The sequence below is a fragment of the Mandrillus leucophaeus genome, unplaced genomic scaffold (assembly GCF_000951045.1).
Source record: "Mandrillus leucophaeus isolate KB7577 unplaced genomic scaffold, Mleu.le_1.0 Scaffold1477, whole genome shotgun sequence".
Classification (NCBI taxonomy): Eukaryota; Metazoa; Chordata; class Mammalia; order Primates; family Cercopithecidae; genus Mandrillus; species Mandrillus leucophaeus.
This window is the reverse complement of record NW_012101451.1, coordinates 209,788-230,159: the sequence shown is the minus strand read 5'-3', so window position 1 is coordinate 230,159 and position 20,372 is coordinate 209,788. Positions and strand designations below refer to the sequence as shown.

The window sequence follows — 20,372 nt, the reverse complement described above, 5'->3', positions numbered from 1 at the left end:
AACTGTAATTACTATTGCACCAACATATACAATTAAAACATGGGCTTGGTTGCTGGGTGCAGTGGCTGACACCTGTAATCTCAGCACTTTGGGAGGCTGAGGTGGGCGGATCACGAGGTCAGGAGTTCGAGACCAGCCTGGTCAGCATGGTGAAACTCCATCTCTACTAAAAATACAAAAATTAGCCAGACATGGTGGCGTGTGCCTGTAGTCCCAGCTACTGGGGAGGCTGAGGCAGGAGAATTGCTTGAACCCAGGAGGCGGAGGTTGCAGTGAGCTGAGATTGTGCCACTGCACTCTAGCCTGGAAGACAGAGTGAGACTACATCTCAGAAAAAAAAAAAAAAAAAAAAAGTAGGCTTGGCCAGGTGCAGCATCTCACAATTATAATCCCAGCACTTTGGGACGTGGAGGCAGCAGGATCATTTGAGCCCAGGAGTTCAAGACCAGCCTGGGCAATGTGGTGAAATTCTGTCTGTACAAAAAATAAGTTTTTTAAAATTAGCTAGTTTTGGTAGTGTGTGCCTGTAGTCCCAGATATTGGGGAGGCTAAGGTGGGAGAGTCACTTGAACCTGGGAGGTAGAAGCTGCAGTGAGCTTTGATCATGTCACTGCACTTCAGACTGGGCAACAGAGTGAGGTCCTGTCTCAGTAAATAAATAAATAAAATAAAAACAAAAAAACACGAGCTTCACTCTTCCTAACTTTGAATCCTTTATAATTGTGACTAGGTCTTACCCTTTCCATTTTTGTTTTCTTTTTCTTTCCTTTTCTTTTTTTTTTTTTTTTTTTTTTTTTTAAAAAAAGGGGGTATGGTCTCACTTTCTTGCCCAGACTGGTCTCAGACTTCTGGGCTCAAGCGATCCTTCCACCTTGTCCTCTTTAAGTGCTGGGATTATAGGTGTGAGCCATTGCGCCCAGTGGACTTTCCCACATCTGCATTTTAATGTCGATCTTTTATAAGTAGGTACATTTGGAAAAGCAACCTTCCACAAAGTAACAGAAACAAGGTAACACAGCCGAGCCCTGTAGCACACTCCTGTAATCCCAACACTTTGGGAAACCAAGGTGGACGGATCTCTTGAGCCCAGAAGTTCCAGAGCAACTAGGGCTACACAGTGAGACCCCCGTCTCTACAAAACAATACAAAAATTAGTGGTGGTGCACGTCTGTAGTGCCAGCTACTTGGGAGGCTGAGGTGGGAGGATCACCTGAGCCCAGAGAGGTCGAGGCAACAGTGAGCTGTGATCGTGCCACTGCATTCCAGCCTGAGTGACAGAGTGAAACCCTGTCTCAAAAAAAGGTGTGTGTGGGGGGGAGGGAGGTGACTGGGGGGAAGGGGGAAGGAAGAGAGAAAGAAAAAGAAACACTATACCATCCTGGCTAACACAGTGAAACCCCGTCTCTACAAAAAATACAAAAAATTAGCCAGGTGTGGTAGCGGGCGCCTGTAGTCCCAGCTACTCGGGAGGCTGAGGCAGGAGAATGGTGTGAACCCGGGAGGTGGAGCTTGCAGTGAGCCAAGATCCAGTCACTGCACTCCAGCCTGGGCGACAGAGCAAGACTCCGTCTCAAAAAAACAAAAACAAAAAAGAGACACTATAACAGGTTTTCCAAAGTATGATTTTTCTGGAATTTGACTCTGAAAGGATAGGACAGAGTTACCATTTAAAAAAATTATTTTTTCCTCCCATCCACAGAAACAGACTCATTTTTTTTTAAAACCTCCATCCTTACAAAACCTTGTGGAGTAGAGCCACTAGCCCCATGCCCTCCATCCTCTGGATTATCCATGATTATTTTTTTTGTTTGCCACCTCCAATTAGAGTGTCATAGATTTTTAAAAAATGAAACTAAAGTTTAAAATAACATGACAGTTTGATGAGTTAATGCTAAGTAAATACCTATATAAAATATTGACCCACCCCCTCCTCCTTTGTTGAAGCTGGGAGGGAGGAACAGTAAAAACAATCATGTGTTTTCAATAAAATGAAGGGTTCTGTCAGAAATGAGTGGGAAATGGGCACAAAATTATGGAACTGCCCTGGGTGGCTCTGCTGTCCTGGAAATGACTGCCAGATACAGGAAGTAGAGAGCAGAGGTCCACTGGGAACAGATCTCTGAAGTAGAGAGGGGCACTACTGGAGAGCAAGGGACCCTCCTCCCACCCACATCCCCCAGACTTCTCCCTCCTATGCTTGTGAACCTTTACTGGATTAATCATGAACCTAGTGGGTAAAAATATAAAGTATATCAAGACGTCACCAAGCCAGCTTATTAGAGAGGCATAGTGGAAGACTCTAAAGAGGAGAAAATCTTCCATTAAGATATGTCTTAAAAATAAGTTAAATTGGTCGGCAAAGCCTGAGTCCTGTCCTCTTACCCTCCTCCCTGGACAGCATGAGCTTCACCACTCACTCTGCCTTCTCCACCAACTACCAGTGCCTGGGCTCTGTCCAGGCGCCCAGCTACAACTCCCAGCTGGTCAGCAGCATGGCCAGCGTCTGTGCAGGCGCCAGGGGCTCTGGTTCCCAGATCTCCATGTCCCACTCCACCAGCTTCTGGGGCAGCATGGGGTCCCAGGTCCTGGCCACAGGGATGGCTGGGGGTCTGGCAGGAATGAGTGGCATCCAGAACAAGGAGACCATGCAAAGCCTGACAAACACCTGGTCTCCTACCTGGACAGAGTGAGGAGTCTGGAGACCAAGAACCAGAGGCTGGAAAGCAAAATCCAGGAGCACCTGGAGAAGGGACCCCAGGTCAGACACTGGGGCCATTACTTCAAGACCATCGAGGACCTGAGGGTTCAGATCTTCGCAAATACCGTGGACAATGCATTCTGCAGATTGACAATGCCTGTCTTGCTGCTGATGACTTTAGAGTCAAGTATGAGACAGAGTTGGCCACACGCCAGTCTGTGAAGAACAACATCCATGGAAACGAAATCCATGACACCAATGTCACTCGGCTGCAGCTGGAGACAGATTGAGGCTCTCAAGGAGGAGCTGTGCTTCATGAGGAAGAACCACGAAGAGGAAGTAAAAGTCCTACAAGCCCAGACTGCTAGCTCTGGGTTGAATGTGGAGGTAGATGTCCCCAAATCTCAGGATCTCACCAAGATCATGGCAGACATCTGGGCCCAATATGGCAAGCTGGCTCTGAAGAACCAATAGGAGCTGGACAAGTACTGGTCTTAGCAGATTGAGGAGAGCACCACAGGGGTCATCACACTGTCTGCCCAGGTTGGAGCTGCTATGATGCTAACAGGGCCGAGACATACAGTCCAGTCCTTGGAGATCAACCTGGACTCCATGAGAAATCCGAAGGCCAGCTTGGAGAACAGCCTAAGGGAGGTGGAGGCCTATTATGTCCTGCAGATGGAGCAACTTAATAGGATCTTGCTGCACCTGGAGTCAGAGCTGGCAAAGGCCCGGGCAAAGGGACAGTGCCAGACCCAGGAATACGAGGTCCTGCTGAACATCAGGGTCAAGCTGGAGGCTGAGATTGCCACCTACCGCCACCTGCTGGAAGACGGCAAGGACTTCAATCTTGGTGATGCCCTGGACAGCAGCAACTCCATGCAAACCATCCAAAAGACCACCATCCACTGGAGAGTGGATGGCAAAGTGGTATCTGAGACCAAAGACACCAAAGTTCTGAGACATTAAACCAGCAGAAGCAGGGTACTCTTTGGGGCAGGAGGCCAATAAAAAGTTCAGAGGTCAAAATTAAGTTAAATTATATTACTCTCAAGTCATTACGAATATAGGTAATGATTTCATTGAAGTCCAATGTTTCAATGAAGTACATAATCAATTAGGGTTATTTGAAAATAAGACATGAAAGTTGCAAAAACAGACTTCTCCTATATATTCCTCCAGCTTTCCCCAATGATAATATCTCACACAACCAAAGGTTATCAAAACCAGAAAACTGACCAGGCACAGTGGTGTGCCACTTATAGTCCCAGCTACTCAGGTGGCTGAGGTGGGAAGATCCCTTGAGTTCAGTAATTCAAAGCCAGCCTGGGCAACACAGTGAGACAGTGGCTGTAAAAACAAAAATGGAAGAAAACCAGAAAACTGGTGTCATCAGTTGTGTTTAAGGAAACCAAGTCTCCTTTAAAAGTTTGTTATAAAATTATAGATCTCTCATAAATACTGAGGTGGAAAGATTCCCTGGAAGCAGCCTAGTCAGAAAGTGAAGACAGTGACATCCAGATAGGTTAATACTTCTGCCAGCACCATAATTACACTCTCTTGGCTGTACATTCCAATCACTGGAAGACAGCCAAAATTGAACCACTGGCTGGGCCCACCTTAAATCAATGGCCTCAACCTCTGCAGACAAGGCTCAATTATCAGTACGTTTTAAAACAACTTTGCCGCTGAAGGTTCACTTAAATAATCAACTGGTAAGGCCAGGTGCGGTGGCTCATGCCTGTAATCCCAGCATTTTGGGAGGCCACGGCGGGCGGATCACCTGAGGTCAGGAGTTCAAGACCAGCCTAGCCAACATGGTGAAACCCCCTCTCTACAAAAATACAAAAATTAGCTGGGCATGTGGTGTGTGCCTGTAATCCCAGCTAGGGGAGGCTGAGGTGGGAGAATCGCTTGAACCCGGGAGGCGGAAGTTGCAGTGAGCCGAGATCGCGCCACTGCACTCCAGCTTGGGCGACAGAGCGAGACTCCACCTTAAAAAAAGAAACAACAAATCAACTGATAACAGGCGATTAACAGGAGACAAGGCATACATAACACCGGAGTAATAGCAGGAGAATCATTACCCAGTAGCTTAATGGAGTACAGAAGATTTTATATCCTTTTTTTCATAGGGGAAAGGGGAGATGGGAAATGTAGACATTTATTTTGAGAAGCAGCAAATGATTATTAGGAAGAATGAATGGACAGAAATTAATTAGCAAATAATTTTCTTTTGAGTTATCTTGTGAAAAAGTCCCTCCAGGCATGGCTGCATTTCTGTCTTTCTGAAATAGGATACCAGATCTCAGTGAGGGGAGGAATGCGATTGTTTCTTCTACAAAGAGGCTTCTCTAGTCTGGGAAGGAAATTTCAGAGAGTACCTCCCCGCACTTGGGGAAAGGGCGGGCAACAAGTCAAGGTTAGGGGGACCTGCATTATGAGGCAGCTTCTAAAGCCTCTCAGTCTTTGGGGTATCGCTTTCTGAGCGTCAAGAGTAAAACGTGATGCATTACTTTCCTTCCAACCTAGATTCTAGTAGTTTAGATCAGTATCATCGTTTTTACTTCAATGTTCAGGAAACGCTGGAAATTTCTAGCTAACATCACAGAAAAAAAAAAAAAAACCCACGAGGTTGACTTCACCTATTCTGCCTACCCTCGGCAGGTAACTATGTATGAACTGACACTCCCAGGCATAATCAAATTACCTCTGTCAAGTCCTCGCCCTAAGACTATTTTTGGAAACTAGGGATTTTCCAGATTACTGAAAGCCTTGTCAGTGTCAAAGGCCGGGCAGGAGTTTCGCAAGCGGAGCTACGAAAGCTGCCGCCCTCACGGTCATTCCTGTGCGTCCGCCCTACTTCCCCACACTGGCAAAAACACGCCCCCCGGGGAACTTTCATCTGGGAACCGATACAGTCCACTGTCCTGTGTTCTTCAAATACTGTAAAGCAGGATAAATACTGTAAAGCAGCCCTCTCCAGTTTCCTTGAGGGTCACTTTATATTACACATTCGTCCACACACGACACCAGTCACCACTTTCACCCGCCAAAGCGCGCTCAGGTCGGCCGCCACTTCCCTTGGTACATGCGGAACACTGGCCGCGCCGAGGTTAAAGGAAGAGGCCGGAACGCAGGGTGAAGGGGCGCAGAGATGATAGCCAACGCCGCCATCTCTATTTTGGGCATAAGGGATCTTGTAAAGCTCCATTATTCGTGTGGCTAAGTATCACAAACAAGGTGGTGTCGACAGGCCTTGGCTAGAGAAGGCCTCCTTAGCCACTGATGACCCCAAGGTCTGTCACAGCACCAAACACTCCTCGCAGGCCCAGATGCCGAGGGCGGAGGCGCGGCCTGAAGGGACTAGTTGGCGCGCGGCGGCCCGGCGTGGTGACGTCAGGGCGGAAGCGCACGCGGCGTGAAGCGGCCCAGAACCCGGCGGTCACGGGAGTATCCGTCGCGCCGAGAACGCTGGTTAGTCTTGTTTCGGGTTCCGGCTGCGTTGAGCTTGCGTGCAGCTCGCTAAGACTATGGCGTCCGGGCCTCACTCGACAGCTACTGCTGCCGCCGCCGCCTCGTCTGCCGCCCCAAGCGCGGGCGGCTCCAGCTCCGGGACGACGACCACGACGACGACCACGACGGGAGGGATCCTGATCGGCGATCGCCTGTACTCGGAAGTTTCACTCACCATCGACCACTCTCTGATTCCGGAGGAGAGGCTCTCGCCCACCCCATCCATGCAGGACGGGCTTGACCTGCCCAGCGAGACAGACTTACGCATCCTGGGCTGCGAGCTCATCCAGGCCGCCGGCATTCTCCTCCGGCTGCCGCAGGTCAGTGCTCTGGCCCTGGGTCGGCTGGGCACTCCTCTCCTCCCCTCCGTCCCCTACGCCGCATCGCCGTATCACTGTGCCCCGGGAGGATGGGGACGGCTCCCTCAGGCTCTCCCATTCGGGGCCCAGCCGGGGCCGGGGTGTGCCGGGGCGGGGGGCTGCGGAGGCGGAGGGAGGACCTGGCAGCGGGCTGTTCGCGGCGGCGGCGGGAGGGGAAAGGGAAGCGATCGGCGGCACAAAATGGCGGCGGCGCCTGGAGCGGGCCCGCCTGACCCCTGCGCTTCCGTTCTCCTCTCTTGTCTGCAGGTGGCGATGGCAACGGGGCAGGTGTTGTTTCATCGTTTTTTCTACTCCAAATCTTTCGTCAAACACAGTTTCGAGGTAAGCACAGCGGAGGCGGGTAAAAGGGATTTCTTCATCCGGAAATGGGCAGAAGTAGGGGTAGTGTTAGCAGCCAGCTTTTCCAGAAAGGGAGTGGTTTAGTTTAGGCCTTTGTACCTACTTCTCACTCGCCAGGAAGTGGAAACCTTTAGAGTGTGGTTCACAATCCAGAAAATGGATCCCGAGCCTAAGTGCCCTCTTAACGAGAAGTAGTTTTCAACCAAATACAGAAGTGCTGTGAGATTGAGCTTGACTCTGGAACCAACATTAAGATGAGTGGAACAACAAAGAGTGTAGTACTAGCATAGCTGGTAGGCTTATGGCATAGAAATGTCCGCTCTAATTTTACTAAAGATTGTCCCACTTGTGTTCTAAAGTTTATTCTTCAAAGTGAGTTTAATCTAACAATGGCTTTTGTGGCTCGTGGCTTCTTACAGATTGTTGCTATGGCTTGTATTAATCTTGCATCAAAAATCGAAGAAGCACCTAGAAGAATAAGAGATGTGATTAATGTATTCCACCACCTACGCCAGTTAAGAGGAAAAAGGTAAGATTGGCATTATTGAACATAGCATCACTTGCTACTGCTGTACTGTGCACCCGTCATCAAATCAAAACATCTTTCCTCTCAAGTGAATATGGATGCCAAAGAAAACGGACTTTAATTTAGGTGTTAAAGTTCATATAGGAACACTGATATTTAAAATAATTTGAAAAAAGAAACATAATTAACCGGTTATCTAAAGTTTGTAGAGGCAGTTGCATTTATGGACAATCCTAACAGTGCTGTGAAGCCAGGCCTGTGGCTTAAGATTAAACAAGAAAGGGAGTACATTTGGCTCAAGTGTGAGTGTATTCTGTAAGTTATTTTTCCTCTCCCCTCTCTGGAAGACTGAAGGCTGTGGAAGTTTAAACACTGTAGTTTAAGTTAATATTGTGGCAAAGTTCTGTGTAGATTATGTTTTTCTACTCGAAGTCCCAGTTAATTCTTTATCAATTGAGGTTGGCTTTTGTTAGAGTACTTCTCAACATTGAACTACGATATATCGAATAATACCGGATCTGAAAGGACTGCAGGATGATAAAGTTTGAAGTTTGAAGTCAAAGGGAATAAACAGGTATTTTGTTTTGGTCAGATACAGTCTCAGTGAGTGGGTTAGAAAATTAACAAGATTGACTGGGTTGTATTGAGATAAGGCTCATTTATTTGATGTTGTAAGAAAATACAGAGACTGAAATAGTATCTCGTAGGTGTTGTGGTAACATAATTTTACGTGGACCTATGTGTTCCTGTGAGGCAGTACCAAAAAGTTTGTTGCAGGACTTCCTGCATTTACAGGTGACTTTCAGTACATGCTGCAGAAGGATATATTTGGTGTAGATTAGTTTTTGTATTCACTCTTTAAGGAATTGTAGTGATGTTAGTCAGTGTACTGAGTTTGAAAGGAAGTTATTAAAAGGATTATAAGTTGTTCTGGGGGCTGGGTATGTTGGTTAGTGCTGTTAGTATCCTATATGTGTAGTCCTTATTGGCTGAATCTGTAAGTTGGCAGTAATGGAACTATTCAGACAAGCAAATATTAAAGCAACTTTAAGATGACTAGTCTATTCTGTGAGTCTACAGACAGTTCTTTTTTAAAAAAAAATATCCTAGTCAAAAAGTCTGAAACAGTTTTTCTACATACTTTTTCTCCCCCATCTTTTCTCATTCACCTTAAGTGTGTCCAGGGATAGAGTAATTTTTAAATTCTAAAACATCTTTTAGTTTGTTGATGAGTCCCTGGGAATTGGGAAGATTTCAAATTGGTCTTTGGTATGGTCTGAGCTTTAATCTGTATTTAGATACCTGGCTGATTCTTCAGGATGTTTAAAGTTATGACACTAATACAAGGCTCTATCTTTAGTCAAAGGTTTCTCTTTGCTTAAAGGAAATGGTTTTCTAGTATTATTCTTTGAACCATTGAGCCAGCTATTATGTAATCATATGATTATCTTTTGTGAAATTTTCCTGTGAGACTAAGTTTTCTTCGTTGATGTCAGAATAGGTCTTAACTGTAAAAACCATGGAATTTAAAATAATATAATCTCACCTGATCGTTGTGTCTGATGTAACTTTGTTTTTTGGGTCATTATTACAGAGAAACTGATTTTGTTTCAATCTTAGAAGTCTGATTATAGCAAAATTTAAAAGGAGTTGTTAATTGCATGGAAGCCTTTTTTTAAAGCAGGATGTAAAAGTGTTTCTATGCATATTACAAGTTTACTCAAGCACGTAACTTGTATATGTTATTAACTTCAACTCTTTTTTCCCTTGCAACCGACTATACAGCGACCAGCTACATTTACCAAAGCCTGGGTGATGTGGAGTGGTACATAGAGATGAAGCTGTCGTCATGGCAACAGTGAGTGAAGTATCGAAAATCCCCAAGGAGAAGCCAGTGCTCTGAGAATAGGTCACTGGAATCGGGGACTAACAGGTTGGCCACTGGTGAACCATTTAGAAAAACTCCTGTTTCTTGTTACAAGCTTTTGTCTTTGCTGTCCAAGTTATTAGAACTATAGCCTTGTATTTATTTTTGCACAGGTTAATGTCATTAGAAAGTACTGTCGGTATTATACGTTAGTTAGGTAAAGCATACTTGTCTTGATGATGCTATTTGTTTTAATCTAGTTTATTTGTAACTTTAAATTGTAGTGTGACTGTGACAGTTACAGTGGAGATACATTATTCATGTCGCCTGTAAGTCATTGGTCTCTTCACCCTGGCTACACATTGAGAATTAGCAGAGGAGCTTTTTAAAAAGTACCAGTGCTTAGTTCCCAACCTGGATTGTTTGGCCTATTCCTCCTTCAATTTTTTGTGGTTCAATAGTTATCTTTTAAGTTCACAATAAATGGCTAAATTTAGAGGGACGATTGCTTTTTCATTGTAGTAGTTTCCAAATATTTACTTTTGAGATGCAGCGTATTAAAATTTTCAAAGACTGCTTTAACCATTCTCATTAGTAAATGTCATGTACTTTCAGTGTATCCATAGATAATAAAAGTTGGATAGGTACGCATTGGAAAGGTATTAAGCGATGTTATGTAATCTACCAGCTTTCTATAGTATAATTCTGTGGCTCTACAAGGTGGCCTTCAGTTTGTTTAAATACCTATAAGGAATGTTTCTACTTTTAAGTAGGCATTACAAATTTTTTGTATATTGCTTGGCAGTATGCCTCTTTGTAAGCTACCTATCTCTTACAGTCTCTTGAGAACCTGGTTCCAAAATTTCTCAGCCTTTGTAACACATAAATGAGACTAACCATGTTTGGACCTTGTAATTTTTGTTATTGTTGAGTTATATGTCAATTACATAATCATGCTAAAGGAAAAAAGCTCCTCTAACAAACCATATAATAAACTTATAATTACCGAAGACCAGGATTTTCTAAAACTGAAAATAATTCTCTTATAAATCAGAAACATCGGACAATAGAAACTTAAAGCAGAAATTGAGTTTGTGTGTTGATAATGAAAATTATTTCTGAGTTTTCTCTGAATAGATGAAGACTTCTTTTTTAAAGAGATTTTAAAATGCCACCTCCCCAGACTTTATTGGCAAGGAAAGTTTACCTGATTAGGGAGGAAAAAATTCTAGCAGACCTTAATTTAATGTGCTTTTTGCAACAGAAAGTACTAATTTGTAATTTGAAACTTTGTTTACTGCTGGTTTATGGAGATACATTTTTTTAAATTTATGTTACAAAGTAATCTCTACCAGGTAGTTGTAAATTACAGGTGCACCCTTGATTTGTGAGGTAGAACCAATTCTGAACAAAATAAAAGTGTCTGGTTTTAGGTTATATACCCACAAAGTTAACTTTGAAAATTGTGGGTAATAAATAGCAGGATTAAGCAAGAAGTTAAGTGTATATTGAATTATAGTAAATAATGGGTTTAGTTTTCTTAAATCTGTTTTGATGTCGTTGGGATTTTGACACAAAAACAGAATATTGCGTATAAGTCTGATTTGGGACTAAATAGTAGCTATAATTCAAACAAATATTTAGTTGCTTTTGTGTAATTGCAAGAACAAATGAATTATATCACCATTTGAAAGCAGCTCTTAAAGCAGGTTATGTTACGAGGTGTCATTTTTATTAACAAATAGAGAAAAATGAGACAACTATATTTTCATAACATTACATTTTATTAGGGATTTTGATGATACCATTTTCTGTCTGGATTGCAAGGGGTTAAGAGTTAAAACAGTGTGCAGCTGTAACACTGGAGCTATTTTATCTCTTAATGCCAGTTAAGGAGAGCCATTAGATAACACCACCATAAGTTAAATAGAGTCTGAGGTTGGTGTAATTTTTTTCCAAATTTCCTATAATGATAATACCTGATCATAAACCTTAAGATCTTTGGAATATGTTTATATGTATGTATGTATATGCGTATGTATATATATAGAGAGAGAGAGGTTGCTTTCATGAGAATTAAGTTTGACTTATTTTCCAAAGAGCAATTTGTAGCCTACTGTCCTGATAAAATGGATTCATCATTACACGTTAATATTAGAAAGCAGCTCAATGAGGCCAGCTGGTGGCCTCATTCCTCATAGGTGTGAGGAATGGGTCTGAGTGAAGGCCATTTTAAGTAACAGATGTCTTTTATCTTGTTAGTTCTGCCAATTTTTGTTTAGTAAGCATTCCAGTTTCTGTAATAATTTTAAATGGAGGAAAGTAAGGAAAATGTGTGATAACTGACTTTTTACTCTAATGTTACCATAGGGATAATGAAGTTCATTGCAGATTGTTTTCTAACCTTTGGTGCATGTATCAAAGTAGATTTTTGTTTTAAAAATATGAGACACATTTTTCTGGATCTGATGTTTATTGGGGTAGAGAGGATGACTGTCTTAAAAATAGATCGTGTATCCTGCCTAGAGCAAAGACTCTTAAGTCTTTTGGCTGAAAATGAAATGAGTATGGACAAAAATATTGAAGTATTCTACTTTTACCATATAATCAGTGTCTTGATAACAATTGTAGTTTTTGTTGGTTGGATCTAAGAATGTGTTGGACTTGGGTAAATTTCAGACATGACCAACAACAGAAAACAAAAGCCCAATTCCTTAACCTTTCCTGACTGAAACTTCTCGGGAAGAAACCAGTTCCGAATTGTAAGACATAAATAAGATCGTCTTTTATTGTAAGTTTTTAAGCTATGTAATAGGTTTTTAAACTATATAATAAAACATATGGGGATAACATCAGTTGAGTGTGCTACTTTTAAAGCATTAAACCACTAACATAAGCCTTCTGTATTATAGAAACTTCCGAGTTACCAAAATTTAGTCTGGCACAGAGCCCTTGAATATGTTCTGGTTCCCTCACTATAGCCCTTCATTCTCTTCTGTATTAATACTAAAGCATATTGCCTAATAACCACAACCCTGACCAAATTTTGGCCTGGATCTCATGGGTCACGTGGAGTTTTAAATGTGATTTTTAATTTATTTGGGTAATTGACCTGAATCTATAGTTTTCAGATTACTTTTTTAAACAGGTAGGCTCTTAACAACAGATTGTTAAAAACATATTACCCCATTGGAGGGGGATCTGGATTAACTACCCACTGTTCCCCCCCAACTTTTGAAAAATTTTGGCCATAAACCAGCCAAGAGTTATTATTTTATAGAATGACTGAAAAATCAGTATGATCTTTGAGGACTTTATAGTACTGTAAATCTTAGGAGCACGTTAGTTTTTTTTGTTTTTTAAGCGAGTCAAATAGCAGTGGGGGGATTGTATACCAACTTTAGTGACACTGATTTTAGTAAGTTCTGATAACCCACTACCATCGGACCAGCCTGGAGCACATTACTTTGGCCAGTGGAAAGTCTCTTGGAGAGACTTTGAGGTTTGTGATAACAAATCATGCTATCACTAAAGTTAAATACATATATATATATACACTCCTAGAATATAAGCAGAATGGAAAAGTTGGCAAGGATGAATTAGAGCATTGGAGTGAATTTTTTTCATTACAGAATCGTTAGTTCCTTTAGGAACTTAGTCTCGTAGATGTATATATTTAATTAGCATAACTTGGACAGCACAAGATTAATGCTTTAACTTGTTTGCAGGAGTTTAAAAAGCTGGTTTCTGTTGCCAATAGTTGGTTGGAAGGGAAAATGGAGATGCCACAAATAAAATTTTTTGGATGTGCAAAACAGTTTTGATTTTATTTCTTACAAACTATAGGACTCCAAGCCCCCTGATCCTTGATCAGAACTACATTAACACCAAAAATCAAGTTATCAAAGCAGAGAGGAGGGTGCTAAAGGAGTTGGGATTTTGTGTTCATGTCAAGCATCCTCATAAGGTGAGTTGTAGAGTACAGAAATTGGGTTCGTAAGTATTAGGACTTTTCTAAAAATTCTATTTTATATGAATTTATGTTTCTATCTGAGCATTAACCTTGGTTTTAAAAAGCATTCCTTTAAAGGTTCAGGCTTCATCGAAAAACATTCTTTTGGATGTTGAGATTTATCAGTAAAGTGACAGTCAAAAATGTAGGTTCAAATCTTAAATCTTAATTGTGTGCTCATAGAGAAGTTATTTTTGTTTCTGTGGTTAAAGTCCCAGTTTTTCCACCTAGAATACAGAGATGTAAAGTTCCTCATTCCAAGGAATAAATGTGTAGCTACAAAAGTGTCTGGCACACTTACTGTCATAGTAGAATGTTCTAAGTGTGTTGGCTGCTCACTGTTAGCATTGTCGGAAATTTGTTTCTCCCAACATCTCTTAGCTTTCTCTTACCGCGATATAAGCGGTAGAGTGAGTTACCCAGGTCAGGACTACCTGGGCTAGAAATGTACCTTGGCAAATTAGGTGAAATAATCTAGCACAGTGCCCATCACATAGTAAAGTGCCAATGAAAAATACTCTTTTAGTTTCCTTTTTTTCCTGTACAATTCTGAAATGTACTTCTAAACAGAATTTATATAAAATCTAGTCATATAACAGTTCACAATAGAGTCTTACGTACATTTAAATTGGTCTGTATTATCGATGCAGAATTATAACTTGAATCTAACATTTTCAATTACTTTTTTCATTGAACTCTACTCGGAAAGAACTACCAGTATACTAAATTGAGTTTTTTTCCCTTGTCCTTCAGATCATTGTTATGTATTTACAAGTCTTAGAATGTGAACGTAATCAAACCCTGGTTCAAACTGCCTGGTAAGTCACTTTTTTAGATTTCTTTCCTAGCCAGGAAAACAGAAGCAGAAATAAAGTAAGTTTCATTTTCCCTTTCCAAAATAATGAGATAAGTTTGTTTGGGGCTTTTTGTTGTTTTTTGTTTTTGTTTTTTTTTAACCAAAAGGTAAATAATGCTTATTTCTGCTTCCTGTTTTCTTGGCTTGACTAATTACTTTTAATGGAGAACTCAATTTAACTTTGTTCTTTTTTCTACTCTTTAATTAAAGGGTAGTCCATGATGGTAAGTCATAGAACTCTGCCCTCTGCACTTCAGCCCATGACCTCAGGATGGCCTGATTGGCTACCCTGCTCTCCAGCCAATCCAGTGCAAGCTCTCATCCGAGATTCACTGAAGTGGTCCATATCCATCTGGCAGCATCTTCTAGTTCTGTCGGGGTGTCAAAAGGATTTGTATATTTGCTTCTAGAAGTAACTATTTGACATGCCTATGTATTTAATGTATACTTGTAACTATCAAAATGAATAGTTCATTTTTGATAGATTTGTTGTCCAGCCATTATGAATTAAATGGTTTCTTATTAGGAGTTTGACTAAATTTTTATTTTTAGTATGTATAGCGTGAATTCTACCAAAGGAGACTACAAACTTGCAGCTTAAAATGGGAACCAGTTCCCACACTGGCTTAATTTATATAACTGCTTGGCTGTATTGCGGGTAATATTAGAAGCAAGAAGCACTTCATTTTTAAAAGAGATGTTACTATTATATTGCTTAAATGCTTTAGCACTTGGACTTTTTGAGATGCAGATGTGTGATTTAGAGTGCTGGCTTATTTAAAGGTCAAGCCAAGGAGTTTGTGGATCAGCCACAACTACTGTTTCCTAAGACTATTGATGTGAAGGACTTAGTGAAGTAATTTTTATATTTTGGACTTCCCAGCAAGATGTCCTTTTAATGACTGCCATGCTTCTTTTGGACTCAGTAAATATTTGTAATGTTAGAAAAGTCTCATTACTTTTATAAAATGCATGACATTTTAAGTATGTGTTGCATAAAATGGATTATAGCAGTTCTCATGGTTTAGGATTTTTAAGAAATAGTCCATTTAATTTCAGCTTAACCTTTTAAATGACCTGTAAAATTTCTTTAATAGTTTAGGAATGTTGTGGGGAGAGTTCATTAATAAAAGTTCAGCAATTTTTTAACTGAAGTAGTTTATCTCTTTTACCTAGTCACAAAAAAGGTATGTAAACAAGGCCATTATATGTGTTTATTGCTCTTTACTTCCCTATCTAGATTTTCTAAATATCTTAATTTTCTTAATATAAGTTTAACTTGTTACCTACTGAAAATGCCTTTTTACCCCTGTTAACGGTATGTTGAGCTTTTGAAAAGAACTTGGTTGACACTGCTTTTATTGTGGATAAAGGAGAGATGGTCGGTAATTAATGGCTTGAAGTATTATTGGAGTGGTTTATCATTTCTGAAACTAATCATGTGAGAATTGACTTTGAAAGCATTGCTTTTTACAGAAATATATTAACTTTAGGAGTAATTTCTAGTTGGATTGTAATACGAAATAATTTAAAAGAGCTTTGCTCATATATAGGAAAATTGCAAATGGTCCTACTATTAAATTCTTACTGCTTACTGATTTTTTTGAATTAAGAGTTGTTATATGCTAGAATATGAGGATGTGAATATAAATAAGAGAAGAAAAAAGAATAAAGTAGATTGAGTCTCCAATTTTATGTAAGCTTCAGAAGAACTGGTTTGTTTACATACAAGCTTATAGTTGAAATATTTTTCAGGAATTACATGAATGACAGTCTTCGAACCAATGTTTTTGTTCGATTTCAACCAGAGACTATAGCATGTGCTTGCATCTACCTTGCAGCTAGAGCACTTCAGGTAGGTGTATATTTCCCATTTTGTTCTGTAGGATAAATCACACAAATTTTCGGTGGTTCCAGTACAGATTTAGCAAAAATTTAATCTAAACCATTCTGTTCTTATGGTTTAGATTCCATTGCCAACTCGTCCCCATTGGTTTCTTCTTTTTGGTACTACGGAAGAGGAAATCCAGGAAATCTGCATAGAAACGCTTAGGCTTTATACCAGAAAAAAGGTATTCTCTATTTACTCGTTTGTGCCAAGATGCTAAGAGTCTAAGCTACTGTAAGGGAGAAATACTAACTTTCTTTTTTCCCCAACAGCCAAACTATGAATTACTGGAAAAAGAAGTAGAAAAAAGAAAAGTAGCCTTACAAGAAGCCAAATTAAAAGCAAAGGGATTGAATCCTGATGGAACTCCAGCCCTTTCAACCCTTGGTGGATTTTCTCCAGCCTCCAAGCCGTGTAAGATGTATTTAGAATTAAAACGACTTGGGGGCACTGAAAGTGTATTTCTATTAGAGAGCTTTTACATTTGAAAGTTGCATAGAGAAAAATGATGTTAAGAAACTGCTACTATGTTCTCTTATGGCAGTCAGCTAAAGACTGATACTTGGAAGCGGAAGCATGGTACTTTGAGTTACATTTAGAAACAACTTTTTGGCCCTCTGTTAAATCCAGTAGTTAACATGCTGTTATGTCTTTTAAAAGCATCGCCAAGAGAAGTAAAAGCTGAAGAGAAATCACCAATCTCCATTAATGTGAAGACAGTGAAAAAAGAACCTGAGGATAGACAACAGGCTTCCAAAAGCCCTTACAATGGGTGAGTATACTTGGGCTGGAAAACTGGCTTGAGGAATCTTTTATGTGTTTACTTTTTAACACACTAAGTTTGTAACTAATGTGTCATGATTTTTTGAAGTGTAAGAAAAGACAGCAAGAGAAGTAGAAATAGCAGAAGTGCAAGTCGATCAAGGTCAAGAACACGATCACGTTCTAGATCACATACTCCAAGAAGACAGTAAGTAAATGTTTTCTTAGAGAAGCAGTCTTATTTGGAGTTTTTAAAGGTTAATGTTTTTTCTTTAAAAATTGAACATAGATTATTTTCAAAGTTAGGTTAGAATTAGGCTTTTAATATGAGATAAATTATGAGAAATGAGTTTGGAGATGTTCTGGACATACAGTATCTTAATGGCATTCTGTTATATTTTCTCCCATGTTTTTTGGAGAAGTGTAGGAGCTACCCACAAAGTGCTTGAGGGCCATACTATTGTTTTTAATGTGAAAACTCCTTTTTTAAAAAATTTCAGTTAGAAAATGTATTTCATTAACCCCTTATTAATAACTAATAAATTAACCAATGAATCCTTCCTAGTTAGGCTTGTAATTAGATTGTTAGCTCCTCGTGGCTCTTCAATGTCTTTTGAACATGTGGGAGATATTTAATAAAAAGCATAGCTCTAGGACACTAAAAATTGCTAATTACTCCCCTTGGAATATAGACATAAGAACATTTGCTTAAGATTTAATATGTTATATATAGGCTTGGGCATACAGCAGTGATGGGTGGGGAGATTTTGAAAAGTTCTGGTTTGTCATTTATGTAGCTGGTAGTTTTGCTTTGAACCTGTTATGAGCAACCACCAGAGTAATCTGTTCCCCATAGAAACTGAACCTAAACTTCAAATTTTTATTATCTAAGCTATAATAATAGGCGGAGTCGATCTGGAACATACAGCTCGAGATCAAGAAGCAGGTCCCGCAGTCACAGTGAAAGCCCTCGAAGACATCATAATCATGGTTCTCCTCACCTTAAGGCCAAGCATACCAGAGATGATTTAAAAAGTTCAAACAGACATGGTCATAAAAGGAAAAAATCTCGTTCTCGATCTCAGAGCAAGTCTCGGGATCACTCAGATGCAGCCAAGAAGCACAGGCATGAAAGGGGACATCATAGAGACAGGCGTGAACGATCTCGCTCCTTTGAGAGGTCCCATAAAAGCAAGCACCATGGTGGCAGTCGCTCAGGACATGGCAGGCACAGGCGCTGATTTTCTCTTCCTTTGAGCCTGCATCAGTTCTTGGTTTTGCCTATCTACAGTGTGATGTATGGACTCAATCAAAACATTAAACGCAAACTGATTAGGATTTGATTTCTTGAAACCCTCTAGGTCTCTAGAACACTGAGGACATTTTCTTTTGAAAAGAACTATGTTAATTTTTTTGCACATTAAAATGCCCTAGCAGTATCTAATTAAAAACCATGGTCAGGTTCAATTGTACTTTATTATAGTTGTGTATTGTTTATTGCTATAAGAACTGGAGCGTGAATTCTGTAAAAATGTATCTTATTTTTATACAGATAAAATTGCAGACACTGTTCTATTTAAGTGGTTATTTGTTTAAATGATGGTGAATACTTTCTTAACACTGGTTTGTCTGCATGTGTAAAGATTTTTACAAGGAAATAAAATACAAATCTTGTTTTTTCTAAACTGCTTCAAATATCTTATTTAAATAAATTATTAAAAAGCAAAATTTTAATAGCAAAATGGCTGTACTGGTTTTCTGATGAACTTATTCTTTCCTCCATTAGATGGTAGTATGAGATTAGTAAAATGCAATTCTTAACTGCATCGTGAGCTATTGTAAGTCTTCACTGTATATATGGAAAAAGGGAATGGGAGTCACCCAACAATGTAACATTAAATATTGTAGCACTAAACCAAAAAACCTGATTTGCATAAGGTAATTTTGAGTCAGATTTAAGTACTGTTTCTGAAATGAGGTGCTGTATTGAATGAACCAAAACTTAGTAACTATTGAGCTTTAACAGTTCTGTATAATTTAGGCATTTAATGTTATGACTTTTATGTAGGCTAGGAGAAGAGGCGAGGCCCCTGAACTTGAGTCGTTGATAGAATACAAGCTGATCACAAAGAAGTGAAGTTTTGATGAAAAAGCCGGAATTTCTATCCAAATGAATGTTTTCAAGTTACTCACATTTGGTATTTTTTCAAGATTTTGGAAATCAGTTTACAGATCTTAAAAGTCAAAAATGTTGCATTACTTTATAATTACACTAAGGTCTCCATTACATTTATTTTACCTACTTTAATTGTCCACTAGACTTGGCTCCAAGTGATTTGTTGCTGTTTCAAGAAATAAAATACACCCACAAAGAGGAAGATGTATTACTGCTAAGGATATTTTTAAAAATAAAGTTACAGCTTCTGAGGAGCATTCCAAAGTCTTACAATGTGTTCACCAATGGCAAGTGGTGGAGGCTGGAAAAAATAGCTTCTCAAGGCAACTCCTTTGAAGGAGATGAGATTCATTAGGATATAAAAGTGTTGGGAGTCCTACTTAAATCAGTTATAGTTGTAACTATAAAGACTAACCAGAAACTAACAAGACCCAGTGTAAATTAGCCACTTCATGCTTGAAAGAGGGTAGATAGTTCATTAAGACTTTTCTGCATGATTTGTAATACACATTGCTGAATTATAAATTGATATTCTGAAAAGCTAACTGCTTCTAAATGCTGAACAGTTTGTTTCCTTTACAAGACATTGAAAAAAGGCAGAGGCAAATGTCAGCAAAGGCCCTGTTAGCAAATTAATCTTGAATTTTTTTTTAACTTTTTTTTTTTAGAGACGAGGTCTTGCTACGTTGCCCAGGTCGGTCACGAACTCCTGGCCTCAAGTGATCCTCCCACCTCAGCCTCCCAAGTATTAAATTCTTATTGAAATTACTTATGTGCTTTATCTTTGCTGGGAAATAGGAGTGCTGTGGGTGAGGGTTGTTTGTGAAGATGGGGAATTGTGGAGGATACACCTGCATGTGGAATGAGGTTTGTATGTTAACGGTGTTTTTAGAGGTGGCTTTGTGGGCTAGATGAAGATTGTTTTCAGGGTCTTGATTTTTGTCTTATTGTCTGTTACTGAATCTGTTTTCTAAGTTGTCAAAGGATGTTAACCTCATGCTGCTCTATGGCTATTTTAAAGCTTTCTCTAAAAGTAATACTCATTTTCAAACTTATTTTGAGAAACAAAATTATGGAATACCCATAATACCTGTTTATCAGCTCCAAAAATAATGATTAGCAAAACTTATTTAATCTGTATCCCACCAATTCACCACTCCACCCTTGCTATTGGGAAGAAAATCCCATACGAGGAAAGTTTGTTCCCAAGTGTTTCAATCCACAAGACTGAGGATTTTTAAAACATCACCATATAGCTTTATTGTAAGAGTTAAAAGGAATGCCATACTACCCCTGTCAGTATCCAGAAAGCCCTCATCTCTGATTTGTTTTAACTGGTTTGTTGAAAGTCC

The 20,372-nt window shown here is 39.8% G+C and overlaps 1 protein-coding gene and 1 pseudogene across 2 annotated transcripts; both read left to right on the top strand.

Moving 5' to 3' along the window:
* The first annotated feature begins 2,399 nt into the window (after positions 1-2,399).
* Positions 2,400-3,667, top strand: LOC105535547 (annotated as a pseudogene).
* A 1,839-nt stretch (positions 3,668-5,506) lies between these two features.
* Positions 5,507-19,788, top strand: CCNL1 (cyclin L1). Of its 2 annotated transcripts, none has more exons than XM_011974661.1 (11): positions 5,507-6,534; positions 6,841-6,915; positions 7,353-7,462; positions 13,173-13,293; positions 14,092-14,156; positions 15,950-16,049; positions 16,162-16,266; positions 16,355-16,496; positions 16,743-16,854; positions 16,954-17,052; positions 19,689-19,788. In XM_011974661.1, the coding sequence occupies exons 1-11, from the start codon at positions 6,232-6,234 to the stop codon at positions 19,741-19,743; spliced, it is 1,287 nt and encodes a 428-aa protein (XP_011830051.1). In that variant the 5' UTR covers positions 5,507-6,231; the 3' UTR covers positions 19,744-19,788. The 2 variants fall into 2 exon arrangements, with proteins under 2 accessions (XP_011830051.1, XP_011830050.1); XM_011974660.1 differs by lacking the exon at positions 19,689-19,788 and adding an exon at positions 17,737-18,586.
* The last annotated feature ends 584 nt before the right edge of the window (positions 19,789-20,372 follow it).